The sequence below is a fragment of the Hemitrygon akajei genome, chromosome 10, assembly GCF_048418815.1.
Source record: "Hemitrygon akajei chromosome 10, sHemAka1.3, whole genome shotgun sequence".
Classification (NCBI taxonomy): Eukaryota; Metazoa; Chordata; class Chondrichthyes; order Myliobatiformes; family Dasyatidae; genus Hemitrygon; species Hemitrygon akajei.
The window spans coordinates 124,397,168-124,415,683 of NC_133133.1; the positions used below are offsets into that span (position 1 = coordinate 124,397,168).

The following is an 18,516-nucleotide window of genomic DNA, read 5'->3' on the forward strand; positions in this document are numbered from 1 at the left end:
TTCGTGATCAATGCCCAACTAAACTAATCCCTTCAGCCCATACAATGCCTATATCCTTCCGTCCTCTGCATTTTGATGAGCCTATCCTGGAGCTTCTCTGTCCTATTTGCCTCCATCACCATCCCAGGCAATGCATTCTAGGCACTCACCACTCTCTATTAAAAAAAACTGGCTCCACACATGTCCTTTGAACTTACCCCTCCCACTTTAAATGCATACCTTTTGGTATTAGACATTTGAGTCCTGGCTGTCTACCTATGCCTCTAATAAACATGCAAACCTCTGTCAAGCCTTTGCTACTCCAGAGAAAACAACCCAGGTTTGTCCAAACTCTCTTCAAAGCACATTTTCTAATCTAGGCAGCACCATGGTAGACATCTTCTGCACCCTATCCAAAGTCTCTGCATACTTCCTACAAAGGGGCGACCAGAACTGAATGTACCACAACAGATGCAGCCCAGTTAAAGTTTCATAAAGCTGCAACATAACTTCCAGACACTTGAACCCAGTTCCTCAGCTCATAAAGGCAAGCACCTCATGTGCCTTTTTTTGCCACCTATCAACCTCTATGGTCACTTTCAGGGATCTATAGACTTGGACCCAAAATCCCACTGCACATCAACATTGCTAAGGATCTTGCCATTAACAGTGTACTGTTTCTTTACATTTAATCTCCAACAGTGCAGTGCTTCACAGTTGGTCATGTTAAACCCCATCTGCCATCTTTCTGTCCATACCTGCAAGTGATCTAATATTTTGTTTGACAATCTTCTATGTTACGTACAACATCACTAATGTTTGCACAAACGAGAGAGAATCTGCAGATGCTGGAAACCCAAGCAACAGACACAAAACGCTGGAAGAATTCAACAGGCCAGGCAGCATCTATGGAAAAAAAGGTATAGCTGATGTTTTGGGCCGAGACCCTTCAGCAGTCCTGCCAAAGGGTCTCGGTCTGAAATATCAACTGTACTTTTTTGTATAGATGCTGCCTGGCTTGCTGAGTTGCTCCAGCATTTTGTGTGCATTACCACCAATCTTTGTAATGTTTGCAAATTTACTAACCAATGCATATGTGTATTCATTCAGGTCAATATATACAATGTACAGTATATAAATGACCTGTCTTGTTGATCACTGCCATCTGTCTTCTATGAGCAAGCCTATTCTGAATCCAAACAGCCATTTCACCATTGATCCCATGCATCTCAACCTTCTAGATGGTCCTCCCATGAGGGACCTTGTCAAATAGCTTACGAAAATCCATGTCGACAACGTCAACAGCTCAGCCTTCATCAATCACCTTCATGACTTGCCCTGTCTATGAAAAGCTGACTGATGCTAATTAGGCCATGTCTTTTTCCCAAGTGTGCATCAATTCTGTACCTGAATATTCTCTGCAGTAACTTTTCTACCATTGGTGTGAGACTCAGCAGTCTATAGTTTCAAGGAATATCCCTATTTCCCTACTTGAACAAAGGAACAACTTTTGCTACTTGCCAAAGCTCCATTACCTCGCCTGCAGTGAAAGTGGACGTGAAGGACATGGTCAAGGACCCGGCAATCTCAACTGTTGCTTCTCTCAGTAACCTGAGATATTTCCCATTAGGCTCTGGGGACTTATCCATCTTAATGGTCTGTAAGATACCCAACATTATCTCCTTCTTTATCTCAAAATACCTTAGCATATTAGGATGCTTCATAAAGATGTCCTTATGCTCCACATCCTTTGCCCCTTCATCCAGAATGGTCCCACCTGCTCTCCAGGTATCCTCTCACTCTTGATGTATGTATAGAATGCCTTGGGATTCCCTTCTGTTTTTCTTGCCAAGGACTTTTCATGGCCCTTCCTGTCTCCCTTATAATCTTCAAAGGCCCGGTTTGATTTTAGCCTCTTACGCCTTACACGCACTTCCTTTCTTTTCTTGTCTAAATTCCCCGTATCTCTTGATGTGGGTTCCCTTTCCTCACCACCCTTCTCCTTCTTTCTTAATGGAAGATACCTGTCATGTACTTTGTTCAGTTGCTTTTTAAATACTCTCCGCATGTCGGATGTGGACTTGCCCACAAAAACTGTTCCCAATTAACTCTCCCTAGTTCCTGTCTAATAATTTGCCCTGCTCCAATTTAATACTCTCCCACAAAGTCCATACTTATCCTTATAGCTATCTTAAGACTAGGAGTTGTGGTCACTGTTCCCTAACTGTTCTCCCACCGAAAGGTCAGTCACCTGTCTGTCTCATTACCCAGCACCATGTCCAGCATGGCCCCTCATCTCTTTGCACTATCTAGATATAGATTTTAAAAACCTTCCTGAATGCTCTTAACAAATTCTCCCCCATCTCACCCTCTTTCACAAAGTGGCCACAGTCTCTGCAGAAGTTGAGAACCCTGTTATTTTAACACTCTTCCCTAACTTGCTTGCATATCCATTTCTTCATGTCATGGTAGCTACTGAGGGAGGGGGTCTGTAGTATAATCCCATCAGAGTTATTGCACCTTTCTTATTTTTACGTTCTCCCCATATAGACTCAGCAAAAGCCCATGTGCTGACCGAATACAACACTTAATTGAAGAGCTTCAAGGATATCCACCCTCATTATCACATTGTAGACTCCTTAATGAATATTGCATTGCCATCTCCCATTTTACATTCGTCCTGAACCCCGCCCCCACCTCACTGTCACTACTGTTGTTTCAACACCCTGTAGTGTGGTATTTTCTGTACTGCCCTTCCTTCACCCACATCCCTGATTGCAACATTATATTCCAATGTACTCATCACCCTCTCTGTTCATCTGCTATACAGACAGATGCCTTGCATTAAAATAGATGCAATTTTGCCTTGAGTTCCACCTCTGTGCCTTAATCAGGTACATGTCTCTGCCTACTGTCTGACTGATTTAGCTCCTATATCTGACTGCGTCTCCCAAAACCCCCTACCTCCCCACCATACAATTACTCTGTGTCCCATTCCTCTGTCTGTCCAATTAGTTTAATCCTCCACAACAGCACTAACAGAACTCAGCACAAGGATTTTGGACCTGTTCCAGTTTAGAACCAGATGGTACAGATCCCGCCTTTCCCAGAATCCAGAAATGTAAAGCCTTCTCTATACTTTAATTCACAAGCCAGCTCCTTAAATTTACATTGCAGGATGACATGCCCTTTTGTTCCCTTCAAGTTCAAATTCAAGTGTAATTGTCATTCGACTATATACATGGATAACTCCAAATGAAACAGCATTGCTCCAGGGCTAAGGTGCAAATCACAGTACCAATAGTCGTACGCAGCACATAATACATATATAGTTACAATAGAAGAAAAACATGCAGTCAGACAAAATGTAGCCAAGATCCTGTGTGTCATGGCCTGTAGATCGATGGTGCATGGGATGTTGTCCTGGAGCCAGCCCACAGCAGCCCTCAATCACACGCTAGTGCAGCCTTGGATGAACACAGTGCAACTCATTTTCCACCAAGTGAGCACTAGAGGGCAGCACTGATGGGAGAGGCTAGCCCGCCAACCCAGCATGAGCTCCAGCTCTCTCACATATCGGCTCTGTCATCTCCTTCTCTGCGCAGCTACAATAGGCGACCCCATGGCATGAGGGCCTGGTAGCATAACAACTGAGGCCAGGCGGCTCCTCCCATTGTTGAACCAGTGAAATAGACTCACAGTATTCCACCTTACCAATGTCCAACAGGGCTTTCTGATCACAAGAAAAATGTCCAAGCCAATCATTTCCACTGCTTGTTGGACTGCAAGCTGCCTCCACCCACCACCCTCCTTGGGCAGCTGTAACATCGGCAACGCAATGCACAAGTCCAGCTCCACCTGTGGGGTAGACCTTCGGTACTTGATGTACTCCTTATTCAGCAATCACACAAAAATCACAAAGCACGAACAATTATATCTTTGTTTGAACCCAGAGGGGCTAGTGCGACTCAACGTGCCACCATCTTACTGTAATGCAGTTAGTACCAATGTAGACCATGACCTCTGTCTGTTATAAGACCATAAGATATAGGAGCAGAAGTAGACCATTTGGCCCATCAAGGCTGCTCTGCCATTCAATCATGGACTGATCCAATTCTTCCAGTCATCCCCACTCCCCTGCCTTCTCCCCATACCCTTTGATGCCCTGGCTAATCAAGAACCTATCTATCTCTGTCTTAAATGCACCAAATGACTTGGCCTCCACAGCCACTCCTGGCAACAAGTTCCACAGATTTACCACACTCTGACTAAAGTAATTTCTTTGCACCTCTGTTCTAAATGGATGTCCTTCAATCCTGAAGTCATGCCCTCTTGTCCTAGACTCCCCTACCATGGGAAATAATTTTGCCATATCTAATCTGTTCAGGCCTTTTAACATTCGGAATGTTTCTATGGGATCCCCCCTCATTCTCCTGAACTCTAGGGAATACAGCCCAAGAAATGCCAGACATTCCTCATATGGTAACCCTTTCATTCCTGGAATCAATATTATGCTGCTCCTTTATTAATGTCCTGCATCTGTTCAGTGATATTATTGATCCCAATACCAGGGAGTTAACACTCTATCTGTATACACGTCAAAGCTTACAGAAACATCTGTCTATCTCCCTCGCTTTCGGGTCTCCAACTACTATTGCCCTTGGACTCCTGCTTTTCTATCTACGTTCACCATTTAACAATACCTTGGGACATTTATCTAAGAAAGAGTGTGCTGGAAGTGAAGAGAGTCCAGAAGAGGTTCACACAAATGATCCCAGGAATGAAAGGGTCAACATGTAGACCCATAGAAACATAGAACATTACAGCACAGAAACAGACCTTTTGGCCCTTCTTGGCTGTGCTGAACCATTTTTCTGCCCAGTCCCACTGACCTGCACCTGGACCATATCCCTCCATACCCCTCTCATCCATGTACCTGTCCAAGTTTGTCTGAAATGTTAAAAGTGAGCCCGCATTTACAGCTTCATCTGGCAGCTCATTCAACATACCCACCTCTACGTGTGAAGAAGCCCCTCCTAATGTTCCCTTTAAACTTTTCCCCCTTCACTCTTAATGCATGTCCTCTGGTTTTTCTCTCCCCTAGCCTGAGTGGAAAAAGCCTGCTTCCATTCACTCTATCTATACCCATCATAATTTTATATACCTCTATCAAATCTCCCCTCATTCTTCTATGCTCCAGGGAATAAAGTCCTAACCTATTTAACCTTTCTCTGTAACTCAGTTTCTCAAGTCCCAGCAACATCTTTGTAAACCTTCTCTGCACTCTTACAACCTTATTAATATCCTTCCTGTAATTTGGTGACCAAAACTGCACACAATACTCCAAATTCAGCCTCACCAATGCCTTATACAAGCTCACCATAACATTCCAACTCTTATACTCAATATTTTGATTTATAAAAACCAATGTACCAAAAGCTCTCTTTACTACCCTATCTACTTGTGACGCCACTTTTAGGAAATTTGTATCTGTATTCCCAGATCTCTCCTCAGTGCCCTACCATTTACCTTGTGAGTTCTACCTTGGTTTTTCCTTCCAAAGTGCAATACCTCACACTTCTCTGTATTAAACTCCATCTGCCATTTTTCAGCCCATTTTTCAAGCTGGTCCAAATCTCTCTGCAAGCTTTGAAAATCTTCCTCACTGTCCACTACACCTCCAATCTTTGTACCATCAGCAAATTTGCTGATCCAATTTACCACATTATCATCCAGATCATTGATATAGATGACAAATAACAGCACTGATCCCTATGGCACACCACTAGTCACAGGCCTCCACTCAGAGAATCAATCCTGTACTACCACTCTCTGACTTCTCCCATTGAGCCAATGTCAAATCCAATTTACTACCTCACCATGTATTCCTAGCAAATGAATCTTCCTAACTAACCTCCCATGTGGGACCTTGTCAAAGGCCTTACTGAAGTCCATGTAGACAACATCCACTGCCTTCCCTTCATCCACTTTCCTGGTAACCTCCTCGAAAAACTCTAGTAGATTTGTTAAACATGACCTACCACGCACAAAGCCATGTTGACTCTCTCTAATAAATCTATCTAAATACCTGTAGATACTATCTCTTAGTACTCCTTCCAATATTTTACCTAGTACTGACATCAAACCTACCAGCCTATAATTTCCTGGATTACTTTTAGAGCCTTTTATAAACAACGGAACAACATGAGCTATCTTCCAACCCTCTGGCACCTCACTCGTAGATACCGACATTTTAAATATATCTGCCAGGGCCCCTGCAATTTCAACACTAGTCTCCTTCAAGGTCCGAGGGAATACCCTGTCAGGTCTTGGGCATTTATCTACTCTGATTTGCCTCGAGATAGCAAGAAAATCAGAGTAGATAAATTCTCTTCTTCAATCTCCTCCTCTTGAATCTGTATAGGTTCCATGACCTCACTATATGAGGAGCATTTGATGGCTCTGTCCCTGTACTTGCTGGAGTTTAGAAGAATGAGAGAGAAATCACATTGCAACCTATCAAATATTGAAAGGCCTATATAGACTGGACATGTTGGAGATGTTTCCAATAGTGGGAAAATCTAGAACCAGAGGGCACAGCCTCAGAATAGAAGGATGTCCCTTTAGAACAGAGATGAGAAGGCTGTAGAGGCCAAGCTGTTGGGTATGAGTAGTAAGGGTGTCAAAGGTTAGGGGAGAAGGAGAAGAACAGCATTGAGAGGTATAATAAATCAGCCATTCATCGCACCCTCAGCCCCACTCAACTGGAACCTCAAGCCAACAGGCTCACAGCCAGTGGCAGGCCCAGGTTTAAATGGTGGTGTATCTAGTCTAGGGAATGGCAACGTGAGGCTGGTGCATTGAAGCTGAGCTGTTTCGGGCTTACGTACCACATCAGCCTGTAAGCCATCTCCAGTGGCAAACACAAGCAGGCAGAGGTTGGAAATTGTTGGGCAGGAAGGTTACCCAGCCACCTAACTCCTACCCCTTACAACCTCTGGCCTGATTCATTTTCAGGTTTCACTCAGGAGCACTGATCTCTCCAATTGATTTTCTATACATGTTGAACAGAAGGCAAAATCAGCTTCCCCAATACTCCTGACGAAGGGTCTCGGCCCGAAACGTTGACGGTGCTTCTCCCTATAGATGCTGCCTGGCCTACTGCGTTCCACCAGCATTTTGTGTGTGTAGCTTCCCCAATAGTTAGGTCACCATCAGGGCACCTACAACACAGCACATTCTCTCATCTTGTTGCTGCCTCCTGGAAGAAGGTACAGGAGCCTCAAGACTCACACCACCAGATTCAAGAACAGTTATTACTCCTTGCCTATCAGGCTCTTGAACCAAAAGGGATAATTTCACTCACTTATCACTTGCCCCCATCGTTGAAATGTTCCCACAAACTAGACTCACCTTCAATAACTCTTCATCTCATGTTCTCAATACTTATTGCTTATTTATTATTATTTTTTTCTTTTAGTATTTGCACACTGGTTGAATGCCAAAGTTGGTGTGATCTTTCATTGATTATATTATTATTCCATTATGGATTTATTGAGTATGGCCACAAGGAAGTGAATCTCTGGGTTGTATATGGTGACATATATGTACTTTGATAATGAATTTACGTGAACTTTGAACTAGTCTACCACATCATGGCCCTTACATCTTATTTGTCCACCTGCACTGCACATTGTACCTGTAACAATATATTCTGCATTGTATGATTGTGTTTCCCTCGTCTTTCGCGGTGATACAGCAATCTATATGGATGGCATACAAAACAAAGCTTCATACTGTACCTCAGTACATGAGACAACAATAAACAATTTACTAATTTACCGAAGTGGAGAAAGCATAGACCATGTCCTTATTAGCCATTCCAATCAATGTAACATGCTCATGAAAATTGAACGCAGTTGGCTTTGACCTATGAGTATTTCTCTGTGTTTCCAGGTGGCAAGTATTAGGTAAGAGTGAATGTACGGCACAGTGCGGACCAGGGCATAGAACACAGGATATTCACTGCATGAGGTACATCCACGGGAAAGGACTAAGCGAGTCCATGGATGATAGATATTGTGCCGATCAACCGAAGCCTCCCAACCGAGAAGCCTGCCATGGTGACTGCCTCAGGACCAGCTGGCATTATACGTCCTGGTCACAGGTAAACTTCAGTGAGTCGCGTTGTCGACCAAGCCCAGATTGTGTCGTCAGTGTTGTGCCGATGCTTATAGTAACGCTTAGACAGAATATTTTCATATGCAGGTTCAGATTCATATTTATTACAAGTACATTAAAACACACAGTGAAATGCATCGTTTGTTTTAACAAACAACACAACTTATAGATTTGCCAGGGGCAGCCTGCAAGTGCTACTACACATTCTGGCGCCAACTTAGCAGTCCCAGGAGGCTTCTGAGAACAACGCAGTATTCAACAAGCAACAAAGCAACAACTGCAAAGCAAGCTCACACACACTCTCTCTCTCTCTCTCTCTCTCTCTCTCTCTCTCTCTCTCTCTCTCTCTCTCTCTCTCTCTCCCCCCCCCCCCCCTCCCTCCCTCTCTTTCTCTAAGCCCAGGTAGGTCTCAGGGCCAGGGCCTCCACTCTTCATTCTCCTCACTTCTCTGTTGAGCTTCAACTTCTGGACTTCCAATCGACCTTCGGGTTTTGATCTTCAGTATGACCCCCAGACGAGCCAATGGCGTGGCCTCCGAACTCTGAATTATGCCTTTTTCCAATTATTTTAATACCAGTATGACAGAATATTAATTAGAAAGTCATTGTCAAGAACGTGGGGTTCAAAAGGAGAAATGCGACAATAATAAGGAAACAAACAGTGCTAGAAATGCTAGTCAGGTAGCACCTGTGGAAAGCAAGAGATAATGAAGCGTATTCTCCGCACCCGCTCTAAATGTTTCATGTACACCAGAACTGAACACAATATTCCATGCGTGGTCTAACCAGAGTTTTATAAAGCTGCAACATTACCTTGTGGCTCTTAAACCCAATCTGTTCAAAGCAATTATGGTGAAAATTCCTCCTGTCAGCCATTTTCTGGTGTTTGTCTGTTTGCAGATATCCCCAGCAAACATCAACAGTGAGGACGCAAAGCATAGAATCTTCTTGCTGAAGACTTTTCCCATAGAACAGTTGAATGCAGTAAACCAGATCATGAACTCCATTCACTTGTGTTAAAAAAACTGCAAAAATAAATACTGGGATGTACTGAATGTACAATTGAGAATAATGTAGAAGTTTAAGTAACCATTTATTGAAAAACTGTATGAGCTGAAAACATCTAGGACAATGTGGGTCACCTTTATAAAATTAAATTTTTAGGACTATGGAGTGTGTTAGGACTTATTTCCTGAAGCAATAGAGGATGAGGTGAGATTTGATTGAGGTACACAAAATTATGAAAGTTAAATGCAAAAAGCCTTTTCCATTGAGGTTGGGTGAGGCGAACTAGATGTCATAGGTTAAAGGTGAAAAGTGAAATATTTAAGGCTAACCTTGGGGGGAGCTTCCTCACTCAGATTGTGGTGCAAGTGTGGAACGAGCTGCCAGTGGAAGTGGTGGATGCGGGTTTGATTTCAACACTTAAAAGAAATTTGGATAGGTACATGGATGGGAGGGGTATGGAAGGCTATGGTTCAGGTGCAGGTCCATGGGACTAGGCAGAACTGTAGTTCAGCATAGACTAGATGGGCCAAAGGTGCTGGTTCTGTACTGTTGTGCTGGTTCTATGAAACTATGACATTAAATGTTGCTCTGGGGATGAAAAGAGCAACAAAACATATAGGTATATGGTATAGGTATATGGAGGAATTTAAGGTGGGGTGTTATATGAAAGGCAGGATTTAAGGGTCGGCACAACGCTGTGGGCCAAAGGGCCTGTACTGTGCTGTGCTAGTGTATGTTCTATGTTCTATGTTCTATAGCTTTCAGGCTTTCTCATATTTAATTGTGAGCATATATTGTGGTCCTGCCACCTCTGACCCATTCACTTCAAACTCCAGGACGTTGAAATTCTGGCTCATATTTAGATCGCAGTTATGTGGTCCTGCTCACACCATCTCAACATCCCGTCCTCTGTTCTCCTCAGTGTTCCAAGAGCTGTGGTGGGGGAGTAAGGACACGGGAGGCCTACTGCATGAACAACCTCGGGAGACGCCTTGTAGACCGAGAGTGCAGCGAGCATCAGAGTGTTACATCTCAGCGATGTAGTGAATTCCCCTGCCCTGAATGGACAGCCAGCCAGTGGAGTGAGGTAAGTGAACTTGAAGGAATTAAAACCATTGTGCAAAGTTTGCCTCACAAACACGAGCACAATGCCTCAACTAATTCTGAGATATGTGAGACATTATGCATGGCATCTGCTTTTAACGGGATGGGAAAGCTTGTGTGTTGGATCACTGGGCACTATATCTGATAGAGATAAATGGGGTGATCTCATGTACTTACTGAATGAGAAGTAGAATTGACTGCGATCTCAGAGCTTGCTGTTGGTGTGTCCCTAGGCTGTATTATGCTGCAGAATCAGGAGGGGAGACTAAAAGGAACTAATGGATTTTCAGAAAGTAATGCTTAAGTTAATGACTAGTTTTAGATCTGGAGATAATATTGCCTAGAATGTTCTTTGGAAGTCAAGACTGAGGTGTAAACCCTGTGTTTACAAGTTTAATTTGGTGTTCATGACAATAACAAGCTCACTCTACCATCAGTATGAACCAAAGAGAGATGACAAAGAAAGAGCAAAGAACAAGGAAGTCACGAAGACTAGCGGCATAGCAGGCGGTGAGGGAGACTGTCAAAGCCTGCAGTGGATCTAGACCAGCTGGAAAAATGGCAGATAGAATTTAGAAACATAGAAAACCTACAGCACAATACAGGCCCTTTGGCCCACAAAGTTGTGCCGAACACATCCCTACCTTAGAAATTACTAGGCTTACCTAAAGCCCTCTATTTTACTAAGCTCCATGTACCTATCCAGGAGTCTCTTAAAAGACCCTATCGTATCCGCCTCCACCACCGTTGCCGGCAGCCTATACCATGCACTCACCACTCTCTGAGTAAAAAACCTACTCCTGACATCTCCTCTGTACCTACTCCCCAGCACCTTAAACCTATGTCCTCTTGTGGCAACCTTTTCAGCTCTGGGAAAAAGCCTCTGACTATGCACACGATCAATGCCTGTCATCATCTTATACATCTCTATCAGGTCACCTCTCATCCTCCGTTGCTCCAAGGAGAAAAGGCCAAGTTCACTCAACCTAGTCTCATAAGGCATGCTCCCCAATCCAGGCAACATCCTTGTAAATCTCCTCTGCACCCTTTCTATGGCTTCCACATCCTTCCTGTAGTGAGGCGACCAGAACATTACATACACACTACATCTACTGCTCTTCCTTCATCAATGTGTTTAGTCACATCCTCAAAAAATTCAAAATTTAATGCAGATAAGCTTGAGGTGTTGCACTTTGGGAAGACAAACCAGGGTAGAACTTATACAGTGAGCATCAGGGTCTGAGGAGTTTAATAGAACAGACGGATCTGGGAATACAGATCCATAATTCCTTGAAAGTGAGGTTACTGGTCGGTATGGTTGTAAAGCGAGCTTTTGGCACATTGGTCTTCATAAATCAAAGTACTGAGTACAGGAATTAGGAGGTTATGTTGAAGGTATGTAAGATGTCGATGAGGCCTAATTTGGATATTATCTGCTGTTCTGGTCACCTGTCATGAGGAAAGGTATCAATAAGATTGAAAGTGTACAGAGAAAATTTTCAAGGATCTTGCTTGGACTTTGATGCACCATCAATAACTCACGCTGAGACTTAGGAAGTGAGATATCGGCTTTTATTGACTGGAAGAACAACACTACATCCTGGGAAAATGAGGGAGAGCAGCAGACCACAGTCGCCTTTATACAGGGGTCTGTGGAAGGAGCCACAGGAGCAATCAGACAGGTATATCTAGTTCACCACAGACTTGAAGACTCAGAATGCAGTGTGAGCACAGAGTGAGCTGCCAACGGAAGAGTGGGAGATTTCAATATGTAAGAGATACGTGGATAGGTACGTAGATGGAAGGGGTGTGGAGGCCTGCGGTCCAGGTGCATGTCAGTGGGACTAGGCAGAATATTAGTTCGGCATAGACTAGATGGGCCAAAGGGCCTGTTTCTGTTTTGTGGTGTTCTATGATTCTATGGTTGTCTCATCCTGAAAGCTAGCTCAAACTAGATTGATAAGAGCAATCTATGAGACATTTCGACTTATGTGTGGTATGACATGGACTGCAGGTGAAAAAAAACTACAAAATTACTGAACCTGCTCTATGACAAATTAGTGAAAATCCACTGAATATTTACATCAACACCTCAGAGGATCTATCCTGGGCCCACCATATTGATGCAATCATGATGAAAGCATGACAGCAGCTATGCTCATATTGATTCACCGGAGTTCCTCCCATAGTTTGTTTCTTTAGCTCTCCTCTTATGCCTTCCCTTCTCCAAGGGTAGAATTTCCAGCACCATGACTCACTGCACCATGACCCTGGTTCAAGTCTGTCCTGTGTTAGTGTCTGTGTGGAGTGTGTGTGTGTGTGTGTGTTCTCCTGTGGCCCCACAAGATGCTCTAGGTACTCCAGCTCCCTCCCAACATCCCAAAGCTGCGCAGGTTAGAAGGTGAATTAGCTGTTGTAAATTGCCTGTAGTGTATAGGTGAGAGGTCAGCGTGGGGGAGGTGTTGATTGGAATGTGGGGAGGATAAAATGGGATTGGATGAGGGTTGGAGTAAACAGTGGTTAATGGTCAGTGCCGGCTGAGTGGGTCAAAGGGCCTGTTTCTGTGCAGTATCTCCCTCTGACTCTGTGATGTGATTAATCTCTCCACATAACTGAGGTGCACGCTTCTTGCAATGTTCAATCCGAATCAGATTTATTATCACTGGCATACTGTATGCTGTGAAGTTTGTTGTTTGTGGCAGCAGTACAGTGCAAGATGTACAAAGATTGCTATAAGTTGCAATGACAAATAAAATAAATAAACTGTGCAAAAGACAAATATTGAGTTAACGTTCATGGGTTCATGGACTGTTCAGAAATCTGATGATGAAGGGAATAAGCTGTTCTGAAAATGTTGATTGTGGATCTTAATGATCCTCTACCTCATCCTTGATGGTAATAATGCAAAGAGGGCAATGTCCTCCACATCGTTGGTTACGCTTCCCAAAGCTTAGTCCCCATATTGTACACCATTCAATGCGAATTCTAAACCCTCCTTCCTTTCTTGCACGTTTACACTCTTGTCTGACCCATGACCTTGAGCAGGGAGCATCCAGCGTTTACTGGAGCTGAGCTAAATCAGACTTGGCTTCCACTCTTCTACAGGCAATGGATCCTAAAGCCCATTCCAGCACCTAAATCAACAGAGACCTACAGGTCACCCAGCACCTTCTGGTCTGTGGCAAAATGTAGCAGCAGTAACTCCCTTGGTTTTAAACTAAGAGCAGTCGATGACAGTCAATACCCAAAGGATGGCAAGCCAATTTTAAAATGGTGAACTGAAATCTTGAGATTCTGACAGTCTGACCAACCGTGTGGGTTATGTAAACTCATTCTGGAGCTCAGTAAGGTGGATAATCAAGTACTGTTTTCTCTGGGAATGAAATTCAGAAAGAAGGTGGGAAATCCAGAGAGGGTGGTACTTCAAGACTTGCAGCCAGTGCTAGAGTGTGTCTGGAGGTGTATCCACAGCTGCAATGGGGGATTCCTGGGACTGCTGGGAGCAAAGGAGGGTTGAGTGCATTCTGAATTGAGAGGATACTGTTATAATCAAAAACTATTAACTGTAAATAGTGTGAATGGTGGAGCTGAGGGGTGAATGCATACAGGTTTTTACCTGAGTAGGTGAGACTAGAACTAGGTTAAGGGTGAAAGTTGAAATATTTAAGGGAATCTGAGGGGGAACAACTTCACTTGTGGTGTTGCAAGTGTGGAATGAGTTCCCAGCAGAAATGGTGGATATGAATTCAATATTAACATTTAAGATAAGTCTGGACAGATTCATGGATGAGAGAGGTATGAAAAGCTATGGTCCAGGTGCAGGTAGGTGGAACTAGTCATAAAAGCAGGCCGGCATGGTAAAAGGACCTGTTTCCGTGCTGTAGTGTTGTATGACCCTATAACACTGTCATATTGAAATAATGTGATACTGTAATCATCGAATAAACTTCCTTTGCAGCCAGACTGGTCTAAGGATGCAAAGAACACTTTATACCACATACTGGTTCATTTCTCTATCCTAATAGGAAAATAACATCAATTTAAAGGTTAAAGGTTAGCTTTATTTGTCACAGATACATTGAAACACACAGTGAAATGCGTCATGAATCAGACACCAGTGCAGTCTGAGGATGTGCTGGGGGCAGCCGGCAAGTGCTGCCACGCTTCCGGCACCAATATCACGTGCCCTCAACTTATTAACCCTTACTGACCCATGTGTCTTTGGAAGATGGGGGGAAACAGGAACACCCAGAGGAAACCTACACAGTCACAGGAAGAGTGTACGAACTCCTTACAGACAGAGGTGGGAACTGAACTCCGATCACTGGCACTGTAAAGCGATCGTGCTAACCGCTACGTTACCGGGCCAATTGCATTTCCCATTTGGCTTGAAGTTTCCTTCCTAACTAAATGACCACACATGTCATTTGCAGTGTCTTGTCACATGTGGGAAGGGCACAAGGCATCGGCAAGTTTCCTGTCTGCTGAATAACGAACAGCTGCAGGATGAGTTTTGCAATCCAAGTACAAAGCCAGAGAGCACGGACAACTGTGAGCTCCAGGAGTGTGCCTCGTGGCAGGTCGGAGCCTGGGGGCAGGTAAGAACGGATATTTGCTTTCACTTAATTGGAATGACATTACCTGGCATTGTATGTTATAATAAACCACACTGTACATCACAACATTTGTGGATTTGCGGCAGCAGTACACTGCAAGGCAGAAAATTATCATTTTACCGAAGTGCTTAAGTAGTGCAAAAGATGAATAATGAGGTACAGTAGTGTTCATGGGTTCTTGGACCATTCAGAAATCTGGTGGCAGAGGGGAAGAAGCGGTCGAGAGTGGCTCTTCAGACTCCTGTGCCTCCTCTCTGATGGCAGTAATATGAAGAGGGCATGTCCTGAATGGTGAAGGTTTAGAAGGGAGGATCCCACCTTCATGAGGCACTGCCTCTTCAAGGTGTCCTTGACAGCAGAGATGGTTTTGCCCATGATAGAACTGGCTGAGCTCTCTGCAGCCTCTTATAATCCTGTGCATTGGAGGTTGCATGCCAGACCATAAAGCAACCAGTCAGAATGCTCACCGCGGTGCATCTGGAGAAACTTGCACAAATGTTTGATTACATATTAAGTCTCCTCAAGCTTCTAATGAAGTAGAGCCACTGGCTTGGGCAGGAAGCTTGGGGCTTTGAGAGAAAGTGTGGTACAGTTAGGAGAAAAATGAGAGAGCAGGCACAGAGTTTATTTTTAAGTTCTGCATCTCATCAGGCAACAACAAAAAAGGGCTGGAAATCTGAAATAACAAGTGAAAATCCTGAAAATACTCAGCAGGTCAGGCAGCATCTGTGGAGAGAGAAAGAGAGTCGGTTCATATTTCAGGTTTAGACTGAACTGAAAAACAGAAAAAGTCAGGTTTAAATTGCAGAGAAGGTTGGGAGGCATTAATTTTCAGAGATCATTGACTCAGTTAGTTAGAGAGGGAGGCGGGAACAGAATGTAGGAGATGATGTCCTCTCCTTTATAGCCCCGATGGAGGATTGTTCCCTGAAACATTAACTGTTTCTCTGAGCACAGATGCTGCCTGACCTGCTGTGGGTTTTTATGTCCCGTCTTGTGTGGGATTACCAGAAACAGTTGTTCACATTGGAAGGCCTCAAATTTATCTAATATTTTTAATGAGCTGAGTAATGACCCTGTTGCCAGTGTGTCATGAAACCATCTTCTCCAAGCATGGATTGTAGAGAGATGGGACTGAGGAAGGCACCGGGTGACAAAGGGGTGGTAATTCAGTAGCCGGGCACTGCTCATGATGTACCAACCTGAATGGTCCAGGGAAAGTGATAATTGCCACTGGCCTGGTAGGGGTGTTCTCATGTGATTCCATGTATGAAAGGACTTATGGCATGTATCCAGCATTTCAGTTTTGATGAAATGGCTTCACATAATGAGTAATCCCTCCTGACTACTCCCCTCAGTGTGCTGTCACCTGTGGCCATGGATATCGGTTGCGAGCTGTGAGGTGTGTGGCTGGAACGTTTGGTGCAATTATCGATGACAGGGAGTGCAACGCCGCAAGCCGCCCAACAGATAACCAGGTAAAAAGAAGCTTCTGCGGCCCATGGCTGTGGTACAATATATTGCGGTTTTAAACACCAAGGCTAAATTTTCAGCTGAAGGACTGAATTTACAGATTAACCCCATTCCCTTCATCAGATCTTAAGCCCCTGTTGTAGGACTCAAAGTGTTTGATTTATGTCCTCTTCAGACTGAACCACTAGTTGTTTTTAACAAATTTTCTTTCCTCTGCAGGATTGTGAGATGCCCCCCTGTTTAGAACCTCCTCAGATGGTCTCAAGTCCGAGTCCAGCCACTCAGAAGGAGGCAATGGCCCAGTGGAGATTCGGATCCTGGACCCAAGTAAGTGACCATATTCTCAAAAACAAATGGCCTCTATCACAGTTCAGGAATAAAGAAATCCACCTGAGGGAAAAGGCTGGTGAACTGAACACGCATTCGGAATCTCTGAGCCTGCTGAGGTAGCTGAAAGAGCAATACCTGTGCATCTGAGTCGACTGGAGGCTGGAGTCTGAAGAAGCCTGTCTGTCTTGGGGTTAGACGACTGTGTATATGCATGCGTGCCTGCTGCTTAGTCCCTCTCTCAGCTGCCTGTCAACTCTACTCAGACCCAGAAGCAGACCCAGGTTCATTGTCACTGACATACATGGTGAAATCTGTAGCTTTGTGACAGCGGTACGGTGTAAGATAAATAAACAAATACACACACAGACAGACAGTCAAACAAACAAACAAACAAACAAATACACACACAGACAGACAGTCAAACAAACAAATAAACAAATAAATAAATACACACATAGACAGACAGTCAAACAAACAAACAAACAAATACACACATAGACAGTCAAACAAACAAACAAACAAACAAATAAATACACACACAGACAGACAGTCAAACAAACAAACAAATACACACATAGACAGACAGTCAAACAAACAAATAAATAAACACATAGACAGACAGTCAAACAAAGAAACAAATAAATAAATACACACATAGACAGACAGTCAAACAAACAAACAAACAAATACACACATAGACAGACAGTCAAACAAACAAGCAAACAAATAAATACACACATAGACAGACAGTCAAACAAACAAATAAATACACACACAGACAGACAGTCAAACAAACAAATAAATAAACACATAGACAGACAGTCAAACAAACAAACAAATAAATACACACATAGACAGACAGTCAAACAAACAAACAAACAAACACATAGACAGACAGTCAAACAAACAAACAAACACATAGACAGACAGTCAAATAAACAAACAAATAAATACACACATAGACAGACAGTCAAACAAACAAACAAACAAACAAATAAATAGCTGAAAGGAGAATCATGAAGTAGTGTTCACGAGTTTATGGACTGCTCCGAAATCTGATGGTGGAGGGGAAGAAGCTGTTTCTAAAACATTGAGTGCGTGTTTTCCTGTAGTAATGAGAAGAGGGCATAACCTGGGTGGTGGGAGTCATTTATTCTGAGCATTGTGGGTGCCTGGAATGCACTAACTGGTCTGGTGCTGGAGGCAGATATGATAGGAACGTTCAAGGGGCACTTAGATGAATGGGCAGGAAATGGAAGGATGTGGACATTGTGTAGGCACAAGGGATTAGATTAGTTGGGAAATAGATGATTAATGTATTTAGTTTGGCACAGTGTTGTGGGCTGAAGGGCTGTGCTGTTCTTTGTTATGTGTTTTATGTCAGCATAGGTGGGGTCAGGCTGATGGAACCGATTCACTGGAAATTGTGAGCAGTTTCAACCTCCTGGGAGTGCACCGCTTGCACAAGGTCTCGTGGTCCCACAGTACCGCTCCCACAGTCAATCAAGCCCATCAATGCCTCTCTTTTCTGAGGAGCCTGAAGAGAGCTGTACGATGCACATCAATACTCACGACCTTTTACAGACGCACAATTGAGAGCATCCTAACATGTTGCGTCTACTTGTGCTATGGAAACTGCACTGTGGCAGACTGGAGGGCCCTTCAGAGGGTAGGCAAAACTGACCCGTGCACCACTGACACCAGCTGGCCCACCACCAAGGACATACATACAGAAAAGTGCTGGAAGAAGGTCGGGAAGGTCATGAAGGATCCAATCCACACCACTTACCCTCTGTCCCTCTCCCATCAGGGAAGAGGCTACACAG

At 43.8% G+C, this 18,516-nt stretch overlaps 1 protein-coding gene across 2 annotated transcripts in view; it reads left to right on the forward strand.

Annotated features, from left to right (window-relative positions):
- Positions 1–18,516, forward strand: part of LOC140734642 (A disintegrin and metalloproteinase with thrombospondin motifs 20-like) — a 536,409-nt gene that overhangs the window by 309,418 nt on the left and 208,475 nt on the right. For both annotated transcript variants that reach the window (XM_073058884.1, XM_073058885.1), the window contains 5 exons: positions 7,936–8,146; positions 10,090–10,254; positions 14,705–14,869; positions 16,246–16,365; positions 16,580–16,687. In XM_073058884.1, coding sequence (XP_072914985.1) covers positions 7,936–8,146; positions 10,090–10,254; positions 14,705–14,869; positions 16,246–16,365; positions 16,580–16,687 — 769 coding nt within the window. The remainder of the gene's footprint in view (positions 1–7,935; positions 8,147–10,089; positions 10,255–14,704; positions 14,870–16,245; positions 16,366–16,579; positions 16,688–18,516) is intronic.